The sequence below is a fragment of the Protopterus annectens genome, chromosome 5.part0 (assembly GCF_019279795.1).
Source record: "Protopterus annectens isolate FY-2018-M chromosome 5.part0, PAN1.0, whole genome shotgun sequence".
Lineage (NCBI taxonomy): Eukaryota > Metazoa > Chordata > Ceratodontiformes > Protopteridae > Protopterus > Protopterus annectens.
Genome location: NC_056735.1, coordinates 1,082,350,535 through 1,082,372,677, shown reverse-complemented (window position 1 = coordinate 1,082,372,677; position 22,143 = coordinate 1,082,350,535). Strand labels below are relative to the sequence as shown.

The window sequence follows — 22,143 nt, the reverse complement described above, 5'->3', positions numbered from 1 at the left end:
TTTATCTGGACAGATACATGCCAAAGATAGTGTTATATTCAGTGATTAGTCTAATGATGGCAGACTAAAGTGAGACAAAGACATCCCTATATATAGACACAAGCTTTTGTTTATAAGCTGTGAAATGTTTATGGACGTTTTTACAACAATGGACACATGTTGTTTAAAAGTTAGGTCACTATCCACGTATGTTCCCATATCCCAAACAATTGGGTCAGCTCTTAGGAACGTATTGTCAATGTGGTAGTTCCCTTGGGTAGTTGACTTCCCAAAGGATACAATAATGCATTTTTTAGCATTTAGTTTCAGTCCGTGATTTTGGCACCAGTTATTTATTTTGGATAAACCTTCCGGCAGTATGGTTAATTCATTTGGGGATTCAGTGACTGCTCCTAGCTTGCAGTCATCTGCAAACTTAGATGGCCAGAGCCCTTTAGTATTTGCTTCTACTTAAGAAATGAAGATAGCAAACAGGAGAGTTCCCACCACAGTGCCCCGGGGGATTTCACTGGTGACTGGTCTCTTTGTGGAGGTAACTTCCCCTGTTTTGATTACCTGCATCCTATCCGTGAGACAGTTGGCTATCCAGTGAGTGACATAGGAGTTTATTCCCAGTTTATTTAGCTTTTATTTTACTGTTGCTGAGTGGGGAATTGTGTCAAAAGCTTTGGCCATACTGAAGTATGCAGTCTGTACCACTTTTTCTTCATCCATTGCTTTGGTGACATTTTCAAAAAATCCATCAATTTGAGTAACCATAATCTGTCCTTGTCAAATCCAAGCTGTGACAGATCCATTGTTTGGAAGTACCCTATGTCCTGATTAATTAGATCCATGATGTCTTTCCATGGCTTTGCATATGACTTGCGGGTCTGTGATTGTATGTGTTTAAATGTTGAACTAAATGTACTAAATGAAAAAGTCTCATACATGTTACAGCAATACCTGAATTAGTTACATAGAAATACCTTGAAAGAAATTTCCTGCCTGTGTGTAGTGTAAAGGTTTAAACTTTTATGTCTCTTATAAATGTAACACAGTTATGTGCACCTATTTTTCCTGTAAAGTGTAGAATGCAAATTCTTCACATTGAAGTTTTCTGTAAATGGTTAACACCACAGTTCACAGTAAATACCCACCACTGCAGTTGTCTGTAAATGCTTAATACCACAGATCTCTGTAAATACCCACTAGTGAGTGCAGTTCTCTATAAATGCTTAACACCACAGTTCTCTGTAAATATCCACCACTGCAGTTTTCTGTAAATGCTTAACACCACAGTTCTCTGTAAATAACCACCACGGCAGTTCTCTGTAAATACCCACCACTGCAGTTCTCTGAAAATGCTTAACACCACAGTTCTCTGTAAATACCCACCAGTGCAGTTCTCTGTAAATGCTCAACACCACAGTTCTCTGTAAATACCCACCACTGCAGTTCTCTGAAAATGCTTAACACCACAGTTCTCTGTAAATACCCACCACTGCAGTTCTCTGTAAATACCCACCACTGCAGCTCTCTGTAAATGCTTAACACCACATTTGTCTGTAAATACCCACCACAGCAGTTTTCTTTAAATACCCACCACTGCATTTCTCTGTGAATGCTTAAAACCACAGTTCTCTGTAAATACCCACCACTGCAGTTTTCTGAATGTATCTTACTATTATACTATGTCAGTGTTACAAATGTTTGCTAATTGTACTCGACTATTGTAACTTTGTACCCAGGTTGTGGTTGCAAAGGTCTGGTAGACTAGATCATTTATCCAGTTATAAAATTATAAAATGAAATAAATAACATAAAATTAAAACCCAATTAATTACTAAAGTTAAATCAAACGACATTATTGTGCAGACATTTTTCTAATGAATTTTATAACAGGAAAATATACAGTTTAATGTAGGCTAGGTTTATGTGGAATCTTTTATTTACTTATTTGTATATGTATGTATTTATTTGTTTGTTATTTGGTAAAAAGGTTGGTAGACTGATTGAAAGACCCTTTTCGGTTCTGACCCAAACTCTAAATAGCAAGTTGTACAAAAATAAATTGTATGTACACAATACATATTTGATAAAATATCTGCTATAAAATGTGTATACTGGGAAACTGAAAACAATATAAACAACTGAAAAAGCAATTATGAAGATAGCAGTGGAAATACAGTAGACATTGGTGTAGCTATAACAGCAGTATTATAACTAACAGAAAACTACCAGCAGCATGTTGTAATTTATAAGAACTGAAAGCATATATTTGAAATCTGTTATTTCCATTGCAAATCTTGGTAGATTTGTTACAAATGAAACATAAAGTTACTTAAACATTTTATAGAAGGCTTTTGTTAGACTGAAGGAGATAGACTGCAGTAATTTGTTCATTTGAAATCATTCCAGAAGTTTTATCAGGATTGCCTTAGGTTAGTAGATGAACCAAACATTTTGTTAAACATTGCAGTATGTTGTCCAGCTGGATTAAGATATCTGAGGTATATTTGTATCTAGCAAGTGCAGTATTTTGTGCAAGTATGACTTATATAAACTTTTCTGTTGTAATGAAAAATTGTAGTAAGCCTAAAGCCTTTTTATTTTTTCCTTCTTAGCAGATACTCAAGAGAACAAGCCACCACAAATCATATATCCTGTAAATGCTACCTTGGAAGCAGCAGTTGGTAAGTAACTTGAACTATTCAGTACACAGACTGAGAAGTACTACAGTAAATACACATTATCTCCTTTAACCTTTCAAAAGAAGGTAGATATTTTTGAGCTTAGAGTTGACTATATTATGAAATACTGTGTTTTAAACTAGTTTAGTTTATGTAAAGTGGCAACATTAGGCAGTATTCATGAAGGCTAACATAGAAAATAACACTGTGTTAGCCTTCATAATACCATTTTCCCATACTAAACCCCGTTCCCTCTTCAGGAACAGGGCTTAGTTTCCTTGGCACAGTGCTGTGCAGCACACACGCATGCACAAATGTGCCAATGGCCACAAACCTGTGGTGGCATGCAAATAAAGTACATGCCTACCACCCCAGCCCACTGTTACCTAGTAACAACACCAGGTTATGATTCAGCAACCTGGTGTGAGTCCGTGTTAGCACCATGTTATGTACGGAGAAATTCTTCCCATACATGAGTTAACACAGAAGTTGAGCAAGGGGAAAGCCATTAAAAGTTGACTTTCCTTAATTATATTACAGTGGTGCAGTGGTAGTGTTATCGCCTCATAGCAAGAGGTTTTCTTGTTTGATTCTCAGCTGGGGTGCCTTCTGTGCAGTGTCTGCATGTCCTCCCTGCATTTGTGTGGGTTTCCTCCAGGTGCTCCGGTTTCCTTCCACATTACAAAGACATGCGTCTGGAACATTTCTCCCTGGGCCTCTACTGAAAATTGTCTCATTCCAAGTCGGACTTTCCTGGTCAACAAATGTAAAATAAATAAAATTTAAATTCTACTTTGCGTGAAGCAGCGCGGAACTTAAACTCGTGCAAACAAGCTTATTTAAAAAAAATGTTTTTAATTAAAAGATTAAACTGTTAACAGGGAAAAGTCCCCTTTAATGTGTAAGATCTGTGCTATCCACCTTCAACATGGCTAGAGCCATGTTGTATCCATGTGGCTAGCATGGAGTAGGCATGGTGGGCAGTAGATGTACCTGAATCGATCTGGACGTATAGAAAACAGTGCTGCACCATCGTGTAAGCTAACATGGTGATAGGCAGCCATAAGGGGAGTATGGGCACATGTTATTTTATTTTTACTTGTTTTATTCTGGACAAAGGCAATACAAAAAGTGGGGCAAAAGGCCAGAAATAGGGACAGTTTCTAAATATTGCCCTTACAAACTTAGAAAGTTGATTGCATGACAGGTTTTGCATTAGCTTGGATATTCATGAAGAGTATGTGGCCTGCAATTGACATCCTAATATTTGATATAGTGACATATATGAATATAAAATGGTTGTATTTTTTCCATTGTATTTGAAGTTTAAGCATAGCTAAGCGGTTTGCGTGGCGCTTTGCTCAGTACTGCTTAAAATGGTATGAAAAGCTATATAGAAATATACAAACACCCTTCAATCTGATTTTTTCACATACTCAGTACCATTGGAGTACATACTTGGGAATTTTAACTGACAAAATGATAGGGGCTGCTGCTGCTTTGCTACATCTGTACATGCTACAAACTTAGGATGATGATGATGATGATGCTGACAACCAGCCCAGACTGAGGAGGAGAAGAGTGTTCAGACCCAGGGTAACCTTTCAGGGGCTACATGAGCTGGAGATAGAGCACTACAGTGTGGACAGGGACATACTTAAGCAAATCACCGAACTCTGCTACCCTCACCTCAGACCCAGAGCCAACAGAGGGGAACCCATCCCAGTGGAAACAAAGCTATGTGTAGCCTTAAAAATACTAGCTACAGGTACTTTCCAAAGACCTACTGGGGACATCATGTGGGTCTCACAGACATCCACATCCAGGGTACTACATCAGTTCCTGGAAGTCATGCTAACACATGCCAGAGCACATTTATTTCTCCAGCACCCCTGAGGACAGGACCAACAATATGCATCTCTTCCACCATGTATCAAACTACCCTGAGGTGCTGGGTGCCATAGACTGCACCCATGTCCACATCAAAGCACCACCTGGTGAAGAGGGTAGAGTGTACGTCAACCACAAGGGCTATCACTCCATCCACTGCCAGGTCATGTGCAATGCCCAGGGCATTATCATCAATGTGTGTGCTGGCAGCCCTGGCAGTTATGACTCCCACATCTGGCATGCCTCACAGCTGTACCAGGCATTTGCCAGGGGGGACATCCCACATGGCCATCTTGGGGGGGATGCTGGCTACGTACTGGAACTGTGAATGATGACACCCATCAAAAATGCACACAGACACACACACACACACACACACACACACACACACACACACACACACACACACACACACACACACTGAAGAATGCCATAATGAGGCACACACACAAACTAAAAACACCATAGAGCATGTGTTTGAGCTGCTAAAGTCACAGTTCTGCTGCTGTGACATATCTGGTGGAGCCCTGCAGTACTCTTCAGCCACATGTGCACACATGTTCATAGTATCTGCCATGCTACACAATATGATCCTGTGGAAAGAGCTGTGGCAGGAACAGCACAGGGAAGGGGGAAACAGCCCCCCACCATTGCCAAGGTCCTCACAGGCACAGGAGGACTTGGAGGAGGAACCTCAGGAGCCTATCCTTGTAGGCAGACGTAGCTATGCCTAGTACACCCTGGCCTTGGCAAAGAAGCAATGCATAGCACATACACTAACACCCTAGGGACCCAGGGACTGACACCTCTCTCTGATTCACATACAGTAAAAAGGATGCCACACACATCACACTATCTGTACCTTACCATATATAGGTTGTGTACTGTGTGCACTCGACAGAGTCAGCCCTCAAAACTGTCCTCATAACTGCTGCAGGCACAAGGTAAGTCACTCTTCTTAACAGTAAATTAATGCTGTATTACATCATGCTAGCATATCTGTGGTGTCGTTGCATGTATGCAAGGGAATGGGGTGGCCACAGGGATAGCAGCAGACAACTGACAGCTATGTGGGGTGACAGGAAATGTCCGTCAAATGCTGGCTTACTCAGAATATGCAGTATTCCCCTAGGTGACAAAACTCACTGCAGTATATGTGGAGGACTAACAAACTGTGGGATCATAGGTCATATGCATGGATGTCAATGTTGGAGTCCCATACACAACTCTCAGCCTCTCACAGCAAGACAGCTGTACAAAGCCAGAAAGAAATGTGTGGCAAAGGCCCAGAAATAGGGACAATGATGAAATAGTCCACTTACAAAATTACACAGTGAGATCACAGCAGGTCTTGCAGTTGCCTTAACTCTCCAAAGGGTAAGCAGTCTGAAACACAAATGTCTGTCATAACTGTCTAACTTTCGGTCTCTAGTGATATGCCAGTATTCTCCAAGACAAGCACAGTACTATGCTAAATGGAACCAAAATGTAAAGCAAACATCTGGACAGTCTGTGGAAATGTGTACAGTTGAGAGGTATGTCCCCTCCCCCAACACACCTGTCTTCCCATAGCAATGCAGGATTCATGTTTGTCTGATCTGAGGATTTCTGTCAGTAAGTATTGACACAATACATTCCAGTGAGAGATGGCATCTATGTCAGTAAAATGTCTGCTAAAACAAACCTTGTTACTCAAGCAACTTTCTCCATTTGTAAGAGCAATATTTACATATCTCCCTATGTTTGGGCCCTTGTCCCCCCATTTTGTCAGGCCATCTCCAGAATTCTTGCACTAACAGGTTGAGTGGTATGGCTGTGGCACACAAAACCCCGGACCAGAGTACATCTGTCTCTGAAATGGAGTCCCACTCTTACTATAGAAGGTCATACTGGGCATGCTCCTACACTTAGAGAATTACAGCCCATGTCTAAAGCCACACTGGACTATATGACTGTATTGTGCATATATGTCTTTGCATACAGACAACTATGTACACCTAACTGTCTCTACCCACACCCATCACACAGGATGACTCTCAGCTATTTGTAGGTGGCACATAAGGGATATATCTGCATCTGTTGCGTGTGATACACAAACATATATATGGGCAACATATAACAACATTTCAAGCATACATACACATATACATGAGGAAGAGAGAGACAGACAGTAACAAATAGAGAGAGAGAGACAGGGAGACACAGACAGAGAGTGAGTCATAGACAGGGATATCCTGAAAGGCATAGAGTGATGTCCTGCTGCGGACAGTTGCATACCAGTTGTAACCAGTTGCATGTGCCAGCATGAAGGTGAGCTCCATTGTGTAATACTAGTGAAGTAGGGGTTGACACATCACCTGCCTTTGTGTGAGTATACATTTGTAGGCTAAAGTATTATGAGGCCTTTCCCACCCAGTACACTTTCCATTGCCCTACTTTACAAGATTTGTTGATGTAATTTACCTTAGACGTACCTTTGGACACTCATCAGTGTTATAATCTCCATGGCACGTGCAATAACTGTGTAACAGTATAGTGTAAATAACCAGGTAGGTAGGGGTTTTAATCTCAGTCCAGGCACATGTTTGTAAGTGTGTGTGTGTATTTGTGTTTGTAGGTAGAAGTATTTTGAGGCCTTTCCCACCCAGTACACTTCCCATTGCCCTACTTTACAAGATCTGCTGATGTCATTCACCTTAGAAGTACCCTTGGACACTTGTCAGCCTTATAAGCTCTGTGGTGTGTGCAATAGCTGAGTAACACTGTAGCACAAATAACTAGATAGGTAAGGATTCTAATCTCAGTCCTGTTAAGTGTGTGTGTGTGTGTGTGTGTGTGTGTGTGTGTGTGTGTGTGTGTGTGTGTGTGTGTGTGTTTGTGTTTACCAGAGAAAGTATTTTGAGGCCTTTCCTACCTGTTGCATTTCCCATTGCCCTACTTTAGAAGACCTAGGTAAGTAGGGTTCTAATCTCAATACTGACAACTGCAATACTGCATGTGCATGTGGGGGAGAATCATATCCTCTGTGTGAAGGTGTTGTTTTGTGTTGGTTTTACCATTTTGAGGCTTGTTCCACCCAGTACACTTCCCATCACCCTACTTTACAAGGTGTTGCTGAAGTCATTCACCTTAGATGTACCTTTGGACACTTATTGGCCCTATAAGAATTCTGGTGCATGTGATAAATAGGCAGCACTATAGTATGTACATGTAAATAGGTAGGTGTTTAAATCTCAGTACAGCCAACTATACTACTGTGTGTGTTTGTGTGTGAAGCATTTCCCCTGTGGCTCTTGGTTATACCATTTTAAGGCCTGTTGACCCCCTCCCCATGGCATTTCTTTAAAGAGCCAGTTGATGATATCTGCATTACAAGCACAGCCACACATTTTCTAACACTAAGGCACTGTGGTGCATGCACTAGTCATATCAGTCTGTATTGTACATAACTAGAGAGGTAGGTCATATAATAGGAAAAGTGTCAACTCTGTGTGCATGTGTGTTTCAATGCATTTCCCTGTGCAGCTGTGTGTCTGTGTTTCAGATGGCTATACCATGTTAATGGCCTGTGAACCCACAGATGACATTTTTAACATCCCTGCAGGTGCCACCCACTTAAACAGTAGTGGCAGACACTGCAACACTATAGTAGCTCTGTGGCATTTGTCTTATGCATTCAGCAGTATCATTTGTACAACTTGGCAGGTTCAGGTTCTGCTATCAGCAGGGGCAGGTCACGAGTGTGTGTGTGTATGTGTGTGTGTGTGTGTGTGTGTGTGTGTGTGTGTGTGTGTATGTATGTATGTACATCCCCTTGCAGCAGTCTACCTGTGTTATGGCCACTAGCATACCTCTCAACCCTGCACAGAAAGATATCTGGTTAGATCCATATGGAAAAATGGGGCAAACACCAAACATTGAGTACAACCTTCACATATTGCTGTGACATGGATGGAAAGTGGATACCAGAACAGGTTGCGCATGTGAATGCACTTTCCAAAGTGCATTTGTCTTTACATGACAATAGCTGTCATCAATCTGCAATGTTAATCTGTCATGATTTTCCCACAGTTCACCAGAAAACCACATTTTATGACAGATGGAAAGAAAGTATGTGCCAAACATCAGGACAATCTGCAGACATATGCAGAGGTCACAGGCATGGCCATCATCTGTACCACCCTGCAGGTTACAGTCCATGTTTGGCAAGGTGTGACCTGTGACAAAAACTGAGACAGTAAAGAGGTCCCAAGAGTGTAGGACAACAAAAATTTCATATGGTCCTATACTGACTGCATAGAGCAGTTATTGCACAGCAGAAGCACCTCCATGTTATGACAAATAATGTAAGCTAAGGTAATGTCACACAAAGAAGTTGTCATAGTGGCAAATCATAAGAAGTCTTGTGTTGCACTTGCCATGGCCATGGTATGTCTTGCCAACTGTCAAGTTACTACAGGTCGTGTCCCACACTCCACATTTGATAATGTTGCAAAGCCATTCATTGTCACTTATGTGTATGCAATATGTATACATATGAAGGCCTTGTGACTACCTGGTACCCCCAATAACTCACAAGTGTATAGGCATGGACGATAATTGGCTCTACCCACATATGTAGGTACAGCCTAAGGCTGTGTAAGCTGTAAATATATTGCACTCTGTCATTGAACCACAAACTGCTGTTAACACACTGAGATGAGCCATACAGTGGGTAGGGAATGCTGTTAAGGTCCCAGACCCAAGCTGTATGCAAACAGTGTCAGCATGCCATACAGCAAGTACATGTCCCCATGTTAGGTTCATAGGTTCATAGGTAGGTACTAGGCTATCTGCCCAAAGGCATTTATAAGCCGAGCCAGAATGTGTTGGCTTTTGCCACCCCCTTAGATTAGTTCCGTGTGCCTCTGTCCAGCAAAGCCACTGAAGTGATCCCCGAGGTAAACTTTTTGTTTCCCATCCACTCGTCAAGGTTTCTTTTGAAGAGTGTTAGTGAGGAGCTCTGCCTACTGTAGATTGGGATCTTGTTCCAAAGCATGGGAAGTCTCTGGGACGGGAATCTATCCCTCCAGCACATCCTATTTATTGTTGTGGTGAGGTTTAGATCCCTAAAGAGTGTGGCTTGAGGGGATAAGGTTTTCTTTAGGTGGAGCATGTCCATCATTTCTGGGTCGGACATGGCCTTGTATGTCAGGCAGAGATCACCTCTGAGTAGGCGGTATGCAACCAAGTACAGCTGCAGTTTCTTCAGTTGACCTGCATAGGGCATCTGTTTGAGGCCAGTGATCCTCTTGGTGAGGTACTTCTGTGGTCTTTCCAGCTGTTGCAGGTGTCTTGTAAGGTACATCCCAAATGGGACTCTATGATGGGTCTGATGAGTGATGAGTAGAGGGGCACAATGACCTCTTTTGATCTGGATGTGAGCCCTTTTGTGATTAGGTGGGCCATGTAGAAGGATTTTCTAACTACTTTGGCAATGTGATTATCAAAGGTGAGATTACTATCTACTTGGGTCCCCAGATCCCTTATTATGTATTCCGTATTTAGGGGACTACCACCTATGTGGTAGTTTGTGGGTACTTTGTTTTTTCCATAGGGGATGACTATGCACTTTTTGGCATTTAGCTTGAGGCCATGATTTTGACACCAGGTATCCGTCTCAGTGAGACCCTTTTGGAGGATGTCTGTGTCAGCCGGATAGTCAGTTATAGCCCCTAGTTTGCAGTTGTCTGTGAACTTGGTCAGCCATAGTCCTCCTGCGCTTGCCTGTACCTCTGAGAAGTATATGCCGAACAGGAGGGGTCCTAGTACTGAGCCCTGGGGAACACCACTTGTAACCAGTTTAGAGTCGGACCTAGCTCCCACAACTCTCACCATGTGGGTTCTGTCCATGAGCCAGTTGGCAACCCATCTTGTGACATAGGGGTTTATGTTCAGGCTGGTGAGCTTGTCTATAATACCAGAATGAGGAATGGTGTCAAAAGCCTTAGCGAGGTCTAGGTAGGCTGTGTGTACCACCTTTCCCTTGTCTATAGCCTTGGTAACTGTCTCAAAGAAGTCCGCCAGGTTTAGGAGGCATGATCTGCCCTTAACAAAGCCGAACTGGGTAGGGTCCAGTGTTTGGAGGTTCCCAATGTCTCTTTTAATGAGTTCCATGATAATGCAGTCCATAGCCTTGTGGACCAAGCTAGTCAAGCTTATAGGGTGATAGTTCCCAGGGTCTGTTGTGGCTCCACCTTTGTGGAACGGAATAACCATTGCTGTGCACCACTCTATGGGCACGTAGCCTGTGGAGAGGCTGAGTTTGAACAGTGTGTTTAGGTGAGGGGTTATTTTGTCTTTGAGCTCATGTAGGATGCATCCTGGGACACTGTCCAGTCCCACTGATGCTGTGTTTTTGGCTTTGGAGAGGGCTGTTTTAACCTTAGTGTCTGTGATTTCAGGGATGCTACACTCTTCTGGTTTGATTATGAGCCCTTTTGGGGGTGAGAGGGGGGTGAAGTTTTCTGCTGAACCGGTCTGCCAGGATGTTGGTAATATCGGTCAGTTCAGTGTATTTTGTGCCATTCTGCACTAACTCTGAGCAGATCTGAGCATTGCCACTTAGATTCTTGACATAGCTAAAGAATACCTTGTGGTTATCTTTGGAGTCCTTGGCAATTTTTCTTTCAAAGCTCACCTTGGATGATGTTATGAGGGATCGCAGTTTCTTGCTGATATTGATCAGGGATGTCTTCCCTTCTTGGGATTTTACTCTTTTCTGTACTAGTTTCCTCCTTCTATTGTATAGCTTGTTTATGGCAGGAGTCCACCAAACTGGTTTCCTTTTCTTGGAGGAGTGAGTCTTGGTTTTGCTTGGGATGGCATGATCCATGCATTCTTGTAGAATGCATTAGTAAAGGATTTTGCAGCTTGGACAGTGTTATCCTTCAGCATGGGGGCTTTTAAACTTTCCACCTTGGTCTTAAGTAACCTGAAATTTGCTTTTGAAAAGTTTTTCATGGTGGTTTTCTTGTCCAGGGTTGGGGGCGGAATGTGGATATCCAAAGTGATTTGTTTATGGTCAGATGTAACCAGCAAGGGGTTGACCTCCAGTGTGGAATACCGGTTGCACATGTTGGTGATGACCAGGTCCAATATGTTGTCACCTCTGGTAGGAATGTTGACCATTTGAACCAGGGCGTTTGAGTTTATAAATTCTAGGAAATGTTGGGCAAGGGAGTTAGTACTTGAGTAGTTCTCCCAGTTAATGTTTGGGTAATTGAAATCATCCAATATTAGGGTGTTTGGCAGGACCTTTATGTTTCCCAGTGTCAGCGCCAACCCCATAAACACACAGACTGTGATGACAGGCCTGGGTACTCAGGATGCAACATAGTTGCATTCAGGCACCAAGTATTGGCAGTCATCAGGAATTGCTTGTATGTGGTTCACCACATAGGTGAGGGGACCGCATCCAACCAAAAGGTGGACATTACTTGTGAATAGTCCCCAGTCAGTAAAACAATAAATAATCAGCATGGCCAGTCTGCTATGCACCTATGCAGAAATCTGCTGAATCTGTAAAGTCTACGTTAACTCCCACAAAGGTCAGCCATGTCCTTCAACACACACACATGTGGCATTGGTACAGGATAATATGTGCATTTATGAACATGTACAGTACAAGTTGTGATACTACCCAAATCACTAACATTCACAATAGGTGTGCACTTGTTTGTATTACAAAACCCCACCCACAAATGCAGTTTTACCTTACATATGCGTCCAGGTATGCAAAGGCTGCCACTCTGAATGCTACAGTATTGACTTGATAGCCACTGGGGCCTTACATGTATGCTCCTTGGCTATTGACTCTGTGCCACCAACCTCCACAACAAATGTGGGGAAGTGTGCCTGGGAGGTGATGGCTCCACCAAGGTTGGTGAGAAACTCCTCTATGTGTGTCAGTGGTGCTTCTGTAGCAGGCTCTCCACCATTGCCAGCATGGTCCCTGGGCACAGCTGCAGCCCTTTGCTGTGCATTGTGTATTACGTCTGTGGAATGGTGTCGGATCTGTTCATAGCCCCTGCCGTGGTGTCCAGTGTTGTTGACGGTCCCCACCAGTGCTGCCCATGGAGCAGTTAGTTGCTGCACATGGTGCTGGCTTCTCTCCAACTGTACCCTGTGATGTAGTCTCAGGGAATCCAAGATCTCCACAGACTCGGACTCCGTGTATGGTGGATAGCCTCTATGATATCCCACCTGGAAGATATGAACAGGGAAACACATCACAGGACAGCATACATTGGCTACCATAGTGTACAGACCATACACATCCAGATTTGCTAGCACTATCCACCACTAACACCCACATTATATCCCATCTGTCAGTACAGTATGTGTGTGAGTATTGTCAACATACCAGCATTACAGCATGCATTGTCCCCTTTATCCTGATGTGTCAAGTTCTTCCCACTGAGGACCATTAATGTGCATAATCCACCATTCATCACTCACATCACAAAGCACATGCAGCAGCTGGGGACATCACAGAGGTTCCCCACCAGGGAACACCAGGTCATCAAACATCTACCATACACCTATAGGATATAAGAGCAACCCTCTACCTAATGTCATACATACTCCTCAGGAGTGACCTCACTGTGGCATGTGAGGAAATCATGGTTCCCACATTGCTGGGACTGCTGGCTACATGAGTGCAGGTCATGCTCCACTGTGTTAACACACACACACACACACACACACACACACACACACACACACACACACACACACTCACACATACACCGTCAACCTGGTAAGTGACCTGGACTGGCCTTGTTGGTAGCTCACACGTGTGCCACTCCGACTCATCCTACAGTGGAATGGGCACCATGTCCACGTCAGGCAGGGTAGCTACCGACAACTTTGCATGTGTGACCTGTTGAAATGAATGGTGAACAGCACATACAACTTTGGGATACCACCTGTGTCCCTGTTGGATGGGGACATCAGCTGCTGCCTTGCATATACATGGGCTAACTTGTGGCCTAGGCATATGGCTGTTCATGGCTTATAGCCTAGTAACCTGATATGGTAGCAGAACTACCAGAAATGGCCTGACTGCTGTGACAGACTGTGTTGTTATACGTCCACACACATCACTGCCATTGACTGCTGGGTGCCCTCTATGGGCAACATTATAGTACCAGGTCATCCAGCCTACATCTGGCAAATAGGTGAGTGGTACTACAGGTGCATGTGGAAATTCCAGGAACATCTGAGGTACACAATAACAGAGAGTGGTGCATATGTGGTGTAGGGTGACCTACTCACAGGTGTCTGACATCTGCAGTACCAGATGCCATTATTTTCTGACTGCAGTCCTTTATGATTTGCCACTAATTTGCCAGAAAAACAAACCTTTATGGAAAACATGGCCAAAATTGTGAGGCAAATATCAGGACATTCTGCAAAACACTGTACAGTTCAGAAGTATGCTGCAGACATAGCCATCAGGGATGGCTGTAGGTGCTGGACAGCAGACTAACATGCAACATGTTGAGAACTACTGTTTAAATTCCTATTTCCCATGACTGCATCCCCCATCTGCATTCCATTACATGTTTGACATACCTGGTATAGTGCTGTACCCCTTTTTCAGAATAAATCCACAAAAGGTGTTGTGAATAGTCGCATCTGTCTTCTTGATGAAAGTATCAGACCTGTTTAGCATAGTCATCAGCTTACCTTTTGTAGGTAATGCTCATGAAGAGATGATGGCCTGCACCAATCTGTTGCTCCCATTTGCTAATTGCATCCAGAACAGCTGGGTTACCTTTCTATTAGCCAATGTCATGGCAACACAGTGCTATAATTAAGGCCTTTATGTGAGCCTTGCCCTTTATCTTGTCATGTGAGGAGGGTATTGTGGAGGTGTGGGAGTTACAGCATCACAGAGGGTAGGTGGAAATACTGTCCATTGTTTGGAGTGATGTGTCTACAGTTTTGCATGCTATGTCTGCATACCTCTCAACTTCTCAGCACAGGAAATGTGGACACAGCATGACAAAAATATGTGGACAAAGGCTCACAAATAGGGAGGGATTTTAAATATTGGTGTCATAACCTTAGAGAATTACTAAAGTAGCAGGGTTTGTTTTGACATTCAGTTCCTGAGGGATTTGAAGTCTGACACTCAAATGTGTATTACTATTTAGTGACCTCCATCCTGATATCATCCCAGTGATTCTGTGGAAATCTGTACAGTCACATGTGACACTTGCAGCATTTATGGGTCTGTGTACTGGTTCTGTGTCTGTGTCAGAAGCCCAAGTACACAGTGAGTTTGGCCACTATATGCCAGAGTATTGTGTGACTGGCTATCAGGATGTGTTCATATAACTCAGTTGCTGTACTCAAAGAGGTCAGTTGGCCTACTGGTATGCTGCCCTGACTGCAGTTCAAATGGTTCTGTGTTCATAATTTGGCAGTGATATTTTTTGCCCTAAAGGTATATCCCTGTACTTATAAAAACTAGTGATGGCACTGCAGATGAACTTCAGTTAACACAAGTAATAAAAATAAAATATATAAAAAGGTAGCGAAGAAAAAAGGCAGAATAAAATAAAACTAGTTTAATAGTCATAGCTTTCACATCAGATAAGATGCATTCATCACTCAAGTATACATATATTAATACATCATGTATGTATGCACATAAAACTGTGTATAGAATATATACATACTACATGTGACACATAATATTATTTATCATTTTATAAAACAATCTACCAAATCCATTCTTATTTCAAAAAGTGAGCTTTCAGCTGAGGTTTAATAGAAGCCCTATCATTGTGACCTGGTGCATGATCTGCTTGCAATTCTAATATCTATTTTAATTCACATTGTTCCATCAAGTTCTTAATATCACCCAACCTTAAACTTGGAAAGATGCATTCAACGACTTTAAAACTAAAAATATGAGTTTTATTATATTGTACAACATGCTTAGCTAATGCACTTCTTTCCACATCATTATTCATAATGGCAGCTGGGTCCTCTCTTACATGTTCTTGCAAGGAGCGATTAGTCATACCGACATAAAATGAGCTGCATACAGTACACACAGCTAGATAAATAAGATTTTTGGTTCTACAATTTGCTGTAACTTTTAAATTATAACATTTTGATGTTATTGGATGAAAAAAATTATTTTCATACACTAACATACTACAGATATTACAACTTCTGCAGGGTTTCAAGCCATCGCTATCTGTTTGTTGAATCTTAATATTTCTAGGATGACATAAAAGTCTTTTCAAATTCTTTTTATTTTTGAACCCAAACTGAGGACATTCCCCTATTACATTTCGTATTTCAGAATCAGACTGTAAAACAAACCAATTTTAGTGATAATTTCACACCCTATCTATATTACTAGAATACTGAAGCCTAATAGGTATTTTTTCTCTGTTATATCCTCTCCCCTGAGTAGATTAATGCAACTGTGTGTTATTTAACATATACAGTTTGGCTCTAGTATGCCTCAAAGTTTTTACTTCACAAATACCTTTCTCTGCCTCTTTTATATTATATTTTCATTCTAATAATTCATTTTAAACAACTCAATATCTTCATTAAATTTCTTTTCTGATGGAACTGTCTAACCTTGAAATAGGCATAGCTTGACCTTTAATAATATTTTTATAAATATATGTTGGATGCATACTATCCCTGCATAACACATCGTTCCTGCAACATGGCTTCTTATATAACTCTGTAGAGAAATTTCCATGCGTGTCCCTCTTGATTGTAATGTCTAAAAAATCCAGCATATGAGATGAAATAAAATGAGTGAACTTTAAAAAATCCGTAGTTGTATCTAAAAATAATAAAAATTTTTCCAACTTCTCAAGAGATTCTGTCCATATTAACAGCAAATCATCAACAATTCTTTTGTAGAAGAATATATACCTTACAACATTGTTATCCTTTAAAATAAAATTTTCTTCCCATTATGCTAAAACCATATTGATGTAGCTATTGGCACATGGTATGCATATAATCCAATATGCTGTGCGAAGACCAAGAGCGGAGACTCAAATTCAATTTATAAAATGTATTAATTCCATGTAACACAAACACGGATGGTATGCATATAGCTACATCAAGTAATTGTAAATAATAGATGTCACTGAATAAAAAATATTATTTTCCAAAATGAGTTCCAGTAACATACATACAAAGTTTTATTTACGTCATATTCATTTTTGTTATTAAATATCATTTGACTGCATCAATACTATATGAATGCAGTTGTTGTTCTTCTTATTTCAGCTTTTCCTGGTTAGGGGTCACCACAGCGGAACTCCAGTCTGCTAATGATTGGCAGTAGATTTTTACGGTGCCGAGGTGCCAGTTCGATGCCCAAACTTCAACGAAGGCATGCCCATTCATGCATATCTTTTGAATGTGTTAAATAAATTGTTAAAATCAGACTGTAAAAATCATTAGGCATTTTAAAATGACAGTCAATAACAGACAGTAATGCAGGAAACTCAAGTATCTACTATACGTATACTCTAATGTACATTAGGAGGCAAAAAACCATACACAAACTTGTACAGAATTTTGTCTAACTTTATTTAGGCAGTGTTTGCCATTTTATATCATTTACAATCAGCTTTTGCCCACCTCACTGACGTGGTCAGTGACAGGGTCTTTACATCATAGTAACTTATGAAAAGTGCTGAGATAGTGCTTTTCAAAAATCTTTTTCCCATGAGAATATTACAGCCTTGCAAAGCACCTGGTCAATCACAATGTCCTTCCGAGGATGTAGCCAATTCAAGGCTCTTAGATTAGCTCGAATACAATGGATGAATGTCTCTTTAATACATTTCTTTGTCTCTCTGTTCACCAGCTGGACATTATCTCTGATAGTGCGCACAAGGCCATTCTTCTGGTGGAAGCAGGAAAAGATACACATGCACACAGATTCATTATTTTCTAACTTTGCAAAATAATCTTTCACTGACAGACATGAGCCAGCCGAGCTGCCAAGGCCAAGTTTCTAATCACACTGCAGCTTATGCTTCAAGCAATAATATGCAAGTTCATTTCTACTATTATTCTAGTAAAACAGAATTAAATGCATTACATATTATACTATTTTTCAACCTTTGCTCTTCATATAGATTTGAGCACATTTATTCCTGTCTAAAGCACACATTTCCTAACAGTTTATAGATGTTTGAATACATATTTTTCTGACATTCTCCCTCCTGTTAATGCATTTCATTCTATTAGAAACATAAACAATATTATTTCATTTTTTTCTAGCTTTTTCCCTTTGTGGACTTTCTGCTAAGTTAGTTATTGGTTTTATATTTTAGAAAAGCATCATCTGAAATTAATCTTTTAATTTCAACACTTTGGTAAAAGTTTCAGTAACAGATATATTAACAAATTTTTGATTAATCTTTTCATGCAGGGAATTTCACAGTAAACACATGCTCCTATTAGGAGTATACCCACACAAATAGCAATTAAATGTTTAATAGGATGGAACCCCACCCCCCCAAACAGATTCTGGAAAAAGTCCGTCAGTGGGTTTGGGCCTGGTTTAGTCATTGCTGATACTTGCTGAATTACCTCTAGGTCGTCATTGATTTCATGTTGGTTGTCTGGAATGTACGCACAGCATTCTTTTTCGTGTACCACCTCTTGCCGCTAGGGTGAAGTAAAGAGCCATTCGATTTTGTAGCACAACAGTTTTTATTGCATTCAGTTCATTAGTCACCAATTCTAGGGTGGAAAAAGTTGCATTGCTCATGACTTCTTGACAGCTTCCTCAGCTCCCAGATCGATTTGACTGCTCCATAGGCTGGTGGTATTCCTGCCCTGGATATAACACTGTTGCCCAAGTCCATATGAGTCAATTTACTTTTGTCTTTCACTGAATTATGGTCTTTTCAACCAGCTTCGATTTTACCAACTGGATTCACAGGTTTTTTAACTGGACCTTCAGATTCTCGAGCTGTTTTCCTTACGTTTTGTATCTTACCCAAAGGTAATTCTGCAGTATGTCTTATTGCTGAAACCAGATAACCCAAAAAACAACTGCCGGACCAATTCTCAGGTAACCATTTATATGCCTTTTTCCCACAAATAAAATCATTACTTTGGTACTAATACGTGTTATCCCTGCATGAAACATTTTTCTATCCTTAATAGACAATTGCTTAGTTAAGACTGGATTGTCACATACTGCATTTAATGTAGTTTTCATTGAACTCAGATATGAATCATGGTTAGTATTACAAACAGTACCCCACTTTTGACTTTAATGTAACATTTATAAGACATTGTTATATTACCATTACTCCAGCCCACCTGGAGGGTATCACTTTGTAGAAACATACAACTCCTTTTTGTGTGACAGGTAAAAATAAAGCTATTTTGTCCTGTGATCTCACAGTTTCTGTATAAAAAACTTTCCAAAGTCTCATTTTATCCCCAGAGGGACAGTGGACATTACAGTCTTTTATATGCTGTTGGTATAGCTGTACAAACCCAGCAATTTGAAAAGTTTATAGTCTCTGTATACACTTGCTTCATGGCCAGGTATGTGTTAAAGTTTGGATGCCAGTCTATAAACAGTTCATCACGTCTTCTCACTTTCACTTGTGTGGCTGAGTGCAGGGAAAACCACAATAAGAGAAAATTGTCACACTTATAGTCAACAAATGCACAGTTAACAAAATAATTATGCAATAGTTCTTGGGTTGCTCTGCTTTTTGTTTGCTTTACTCTTGGCCATTTTGCCCTTGTGTATCAGTCACAAAGTTTTTATTCAGCTGAAAGTTCTTTTGTCTGAAAAGAGTTAAACTGCAAAACAGATTTATTTATTAACAGTTTCTTTATATAATTAGCTAGTGAACTGTCAGCCTCCAGCTCTGCAGGCATGAGAGCGTTTACTGAGGCACATAATATGCCCTTCCAAATACTACTTCAAAGGGGATCAAACCCTTTACATTTGTTACTGTTTTCATGCTCAGCAATGCTAGAGGTAAACAGCAAATCCAATTCTTCTGAGTCTCACTCATCAACTTTCTTAACTTGTTTTTAAAATTCCATTGTACCTCTCCACCAGTCCTGCTGACTGTGGGTGGTAAGCACAGTGATTCCTTAAGGAAATCCCAAAAATCTCCCAAGTTGTTGAATTGTCTGATTGACAAAATGTGTCCCATTGTCACTATAGATTCTTTCCGGTATGCCAAATCTAGGAATTATTTCCTTTACTAGGGCCTTTGCCACTGTTGCTGCATCCGGATTCCTGGTTGGAAAAGCTTCTACCCATTTTGAAAACATATCTATGATCACTAAACAGTATTTCTTTCCTTCACATTTATTCAACTCTATGAAGTCCATACAAATAGTATGGAATGGATATGGTGGTGTAGGAAACTTCCTTGCTTGTTTTAAATGCTCCTTGTGCATGGTGCTTGTTACAAGTGTGACAAGCTGCACAAAATTTTATTGTATAATTTATGTATCCATATATTTGGAATATTCTATTTACTAACTGTACCATCCCCCCTGTTGAGACATGGCTCTGCCCATGGCTCAACAAAGCTGCATATTTAAATAATTTAGACGGCAATATTGTTTTTTCTTTGGAAATGTACAGTCCATTTTCAAAATTGCACCTTGTTTTACCCATTTTGTTTTTTCTGCTTTTGTAGTAAGCATTTGCATTGTTTTTAACATGTCTAAATCTAAAATCTCAAAGGGTTGTAATTTTTATTTGTGAGTCTGAGGCTGGTTGCTTTGCAGCTGCAGGAGCTCGTGCATTACCTTTTGAAATCTTATCCTGCTGTTTTGTATGAGCTACACATTTACAAATAGCTACTTTGGTAGGCAACTGAATAGATTCTAATAGCTCCAAAATAAATTAAGCATGATTAATAGGTTTTTTACTGGATGTAATCATCCCTCTATTTTTTTTATTGTTGTGCAAACACATGCACTGTAGAAAAAGCATACTGATTATCAGTATATATGTTCACTTTTGCCTTTTACTAAAATACATGCTCCTGTCAAAGCTACCAGTTCTGCTGCTTGAGCATACAAGTTGTGTGGCAAAGTTTGTGCTTCTAAAATTTTAGTGTCTGTAACTACTGCATACCCCACCAGATTTTTTCTGTAGGACCCCTTCTGCATGAGCCATCCACGTAATATGTCACCTCAGCATCATCCAAGGGCATATCTGTAAGATCTTGTCTAGGTAAAGCTAACTGTTCATATGAGGTTGACTCAGCAGTATGGTCATACATGAAAGATGTCTAGCAGGAGAAAGGTATGCAACTTTTTCTTGTAGCAGAATTATTGCAACTGCATGAGGCATTCTCAATGTGAGAGGGTGGAATAACACCACTGAGGCTGAAGCCTGCACTGCCATTGCTGCTGCAACTACTGCTTGTACACAGTGAGGCAAAGATTGCACCACTGGGTCTAACTGTGATGAATATTAAGCTATGGGGCATTGCTTATCCCCATGTTGTTGCTTTAATACTGATGTCATGTACCATTGCTTACAATCTATGGTCTAAAAAAAAACGTTTGTGATAACTTGGAAGTCTTAAAACTAATGAAGAAGCTATTAACTGCTTTAACCTGCAGAAAGCCATTTCTGCTTTTGTTTTCCATCGTAAAATAATTTGGTACCCAGCTTCAACAAAAATTAGTTGTACCTAAGAAAGACATTATTTCTTTCTTAGTTGTTGGTTTGGGTGCTTGCAAAATTGCTGTTTTTTCCCTCTTCTCTTTTTCCCTTTATCTAGTATTTTACCTCTATTGGATATCACATATCCCAGGTATCTAACCTGTTTTTTCCAAAGTTGTAACTTACTTTTGTTTACTTTGTGTCCTTGTATTACTAAAAATTTTAATAATGCTACTGTATCCACTCTGCACTGCTGCTGGGTGCTGCTAGCAAGATGTCATTTACATAAAGTAAAATTTGACTACCTCCTGGTGGGGTAGACCCTGCCAGGTTGCTAGCCATTTTTTGTGCAAATATTATTGGGCTCTCACAATATCCCTGTGGTAGTCGAGTATATGTATACCTTTTACCCTGAAATGTAAATGCAAACCAATATTGACTATCAGGATGTATAGGTATTGAAAAGAAAGCATTGCTTATATTTACCACAGTAAAATACTTCTGTTGTGGCTTTAAATCATTTAACAAGGTATGTGGGTCTGGCACCGTAGGTGCTCTAGGTATTACTGCATTATTTACAGCTCATAAATCTTGTACCATCTGCCATTCCCCGTTTGCTTTTTAACAGGAAATAGGTGTATCACATGGTGAATCAGGAGATTCTACCAGTACTCCTTTTTGAGTAATGCTGCTTATTATAGGCTTAATTTTTACTTTTGCATTTTTTCCAAAATGTATTGTCTTTTCTGTGGTCTAAAAGCTGACTTTGGGGTAATTGTAACTGGTCCTGCTGCTTGAATAAGCCCTACATTTAACTTGCCTGTTGACCACAGAGTTGTTGGAATTTTACACAAGGCCTCTTTTTTTTTT

The 22,143-nt window shown here is 40.5% G+C and overlaps 1 protein-coding gene across 1 annotated transcript in view; it reads left to right on the top strand.

The window, feature by feature from the left end:
• The window catches only part of LOC122801532 (interleukin-1 receptor type 1-like), a 1,281,849-nt gene that overhangs the window by 789,680 nt on the left and 470,026 nt on the right, over positions 1-22,143 (top strand). The window contains exon 6 of the mRNA XM_044070952.1: positions 2,607-2,675. Within this exon, the coding sequence (XP_043926887.1) occupies positions 2,607-2,675 (69 nt within the window). The remainder of the gene's footprint in view (positions 1-2,606; positions 2,676-22,143) is intronic.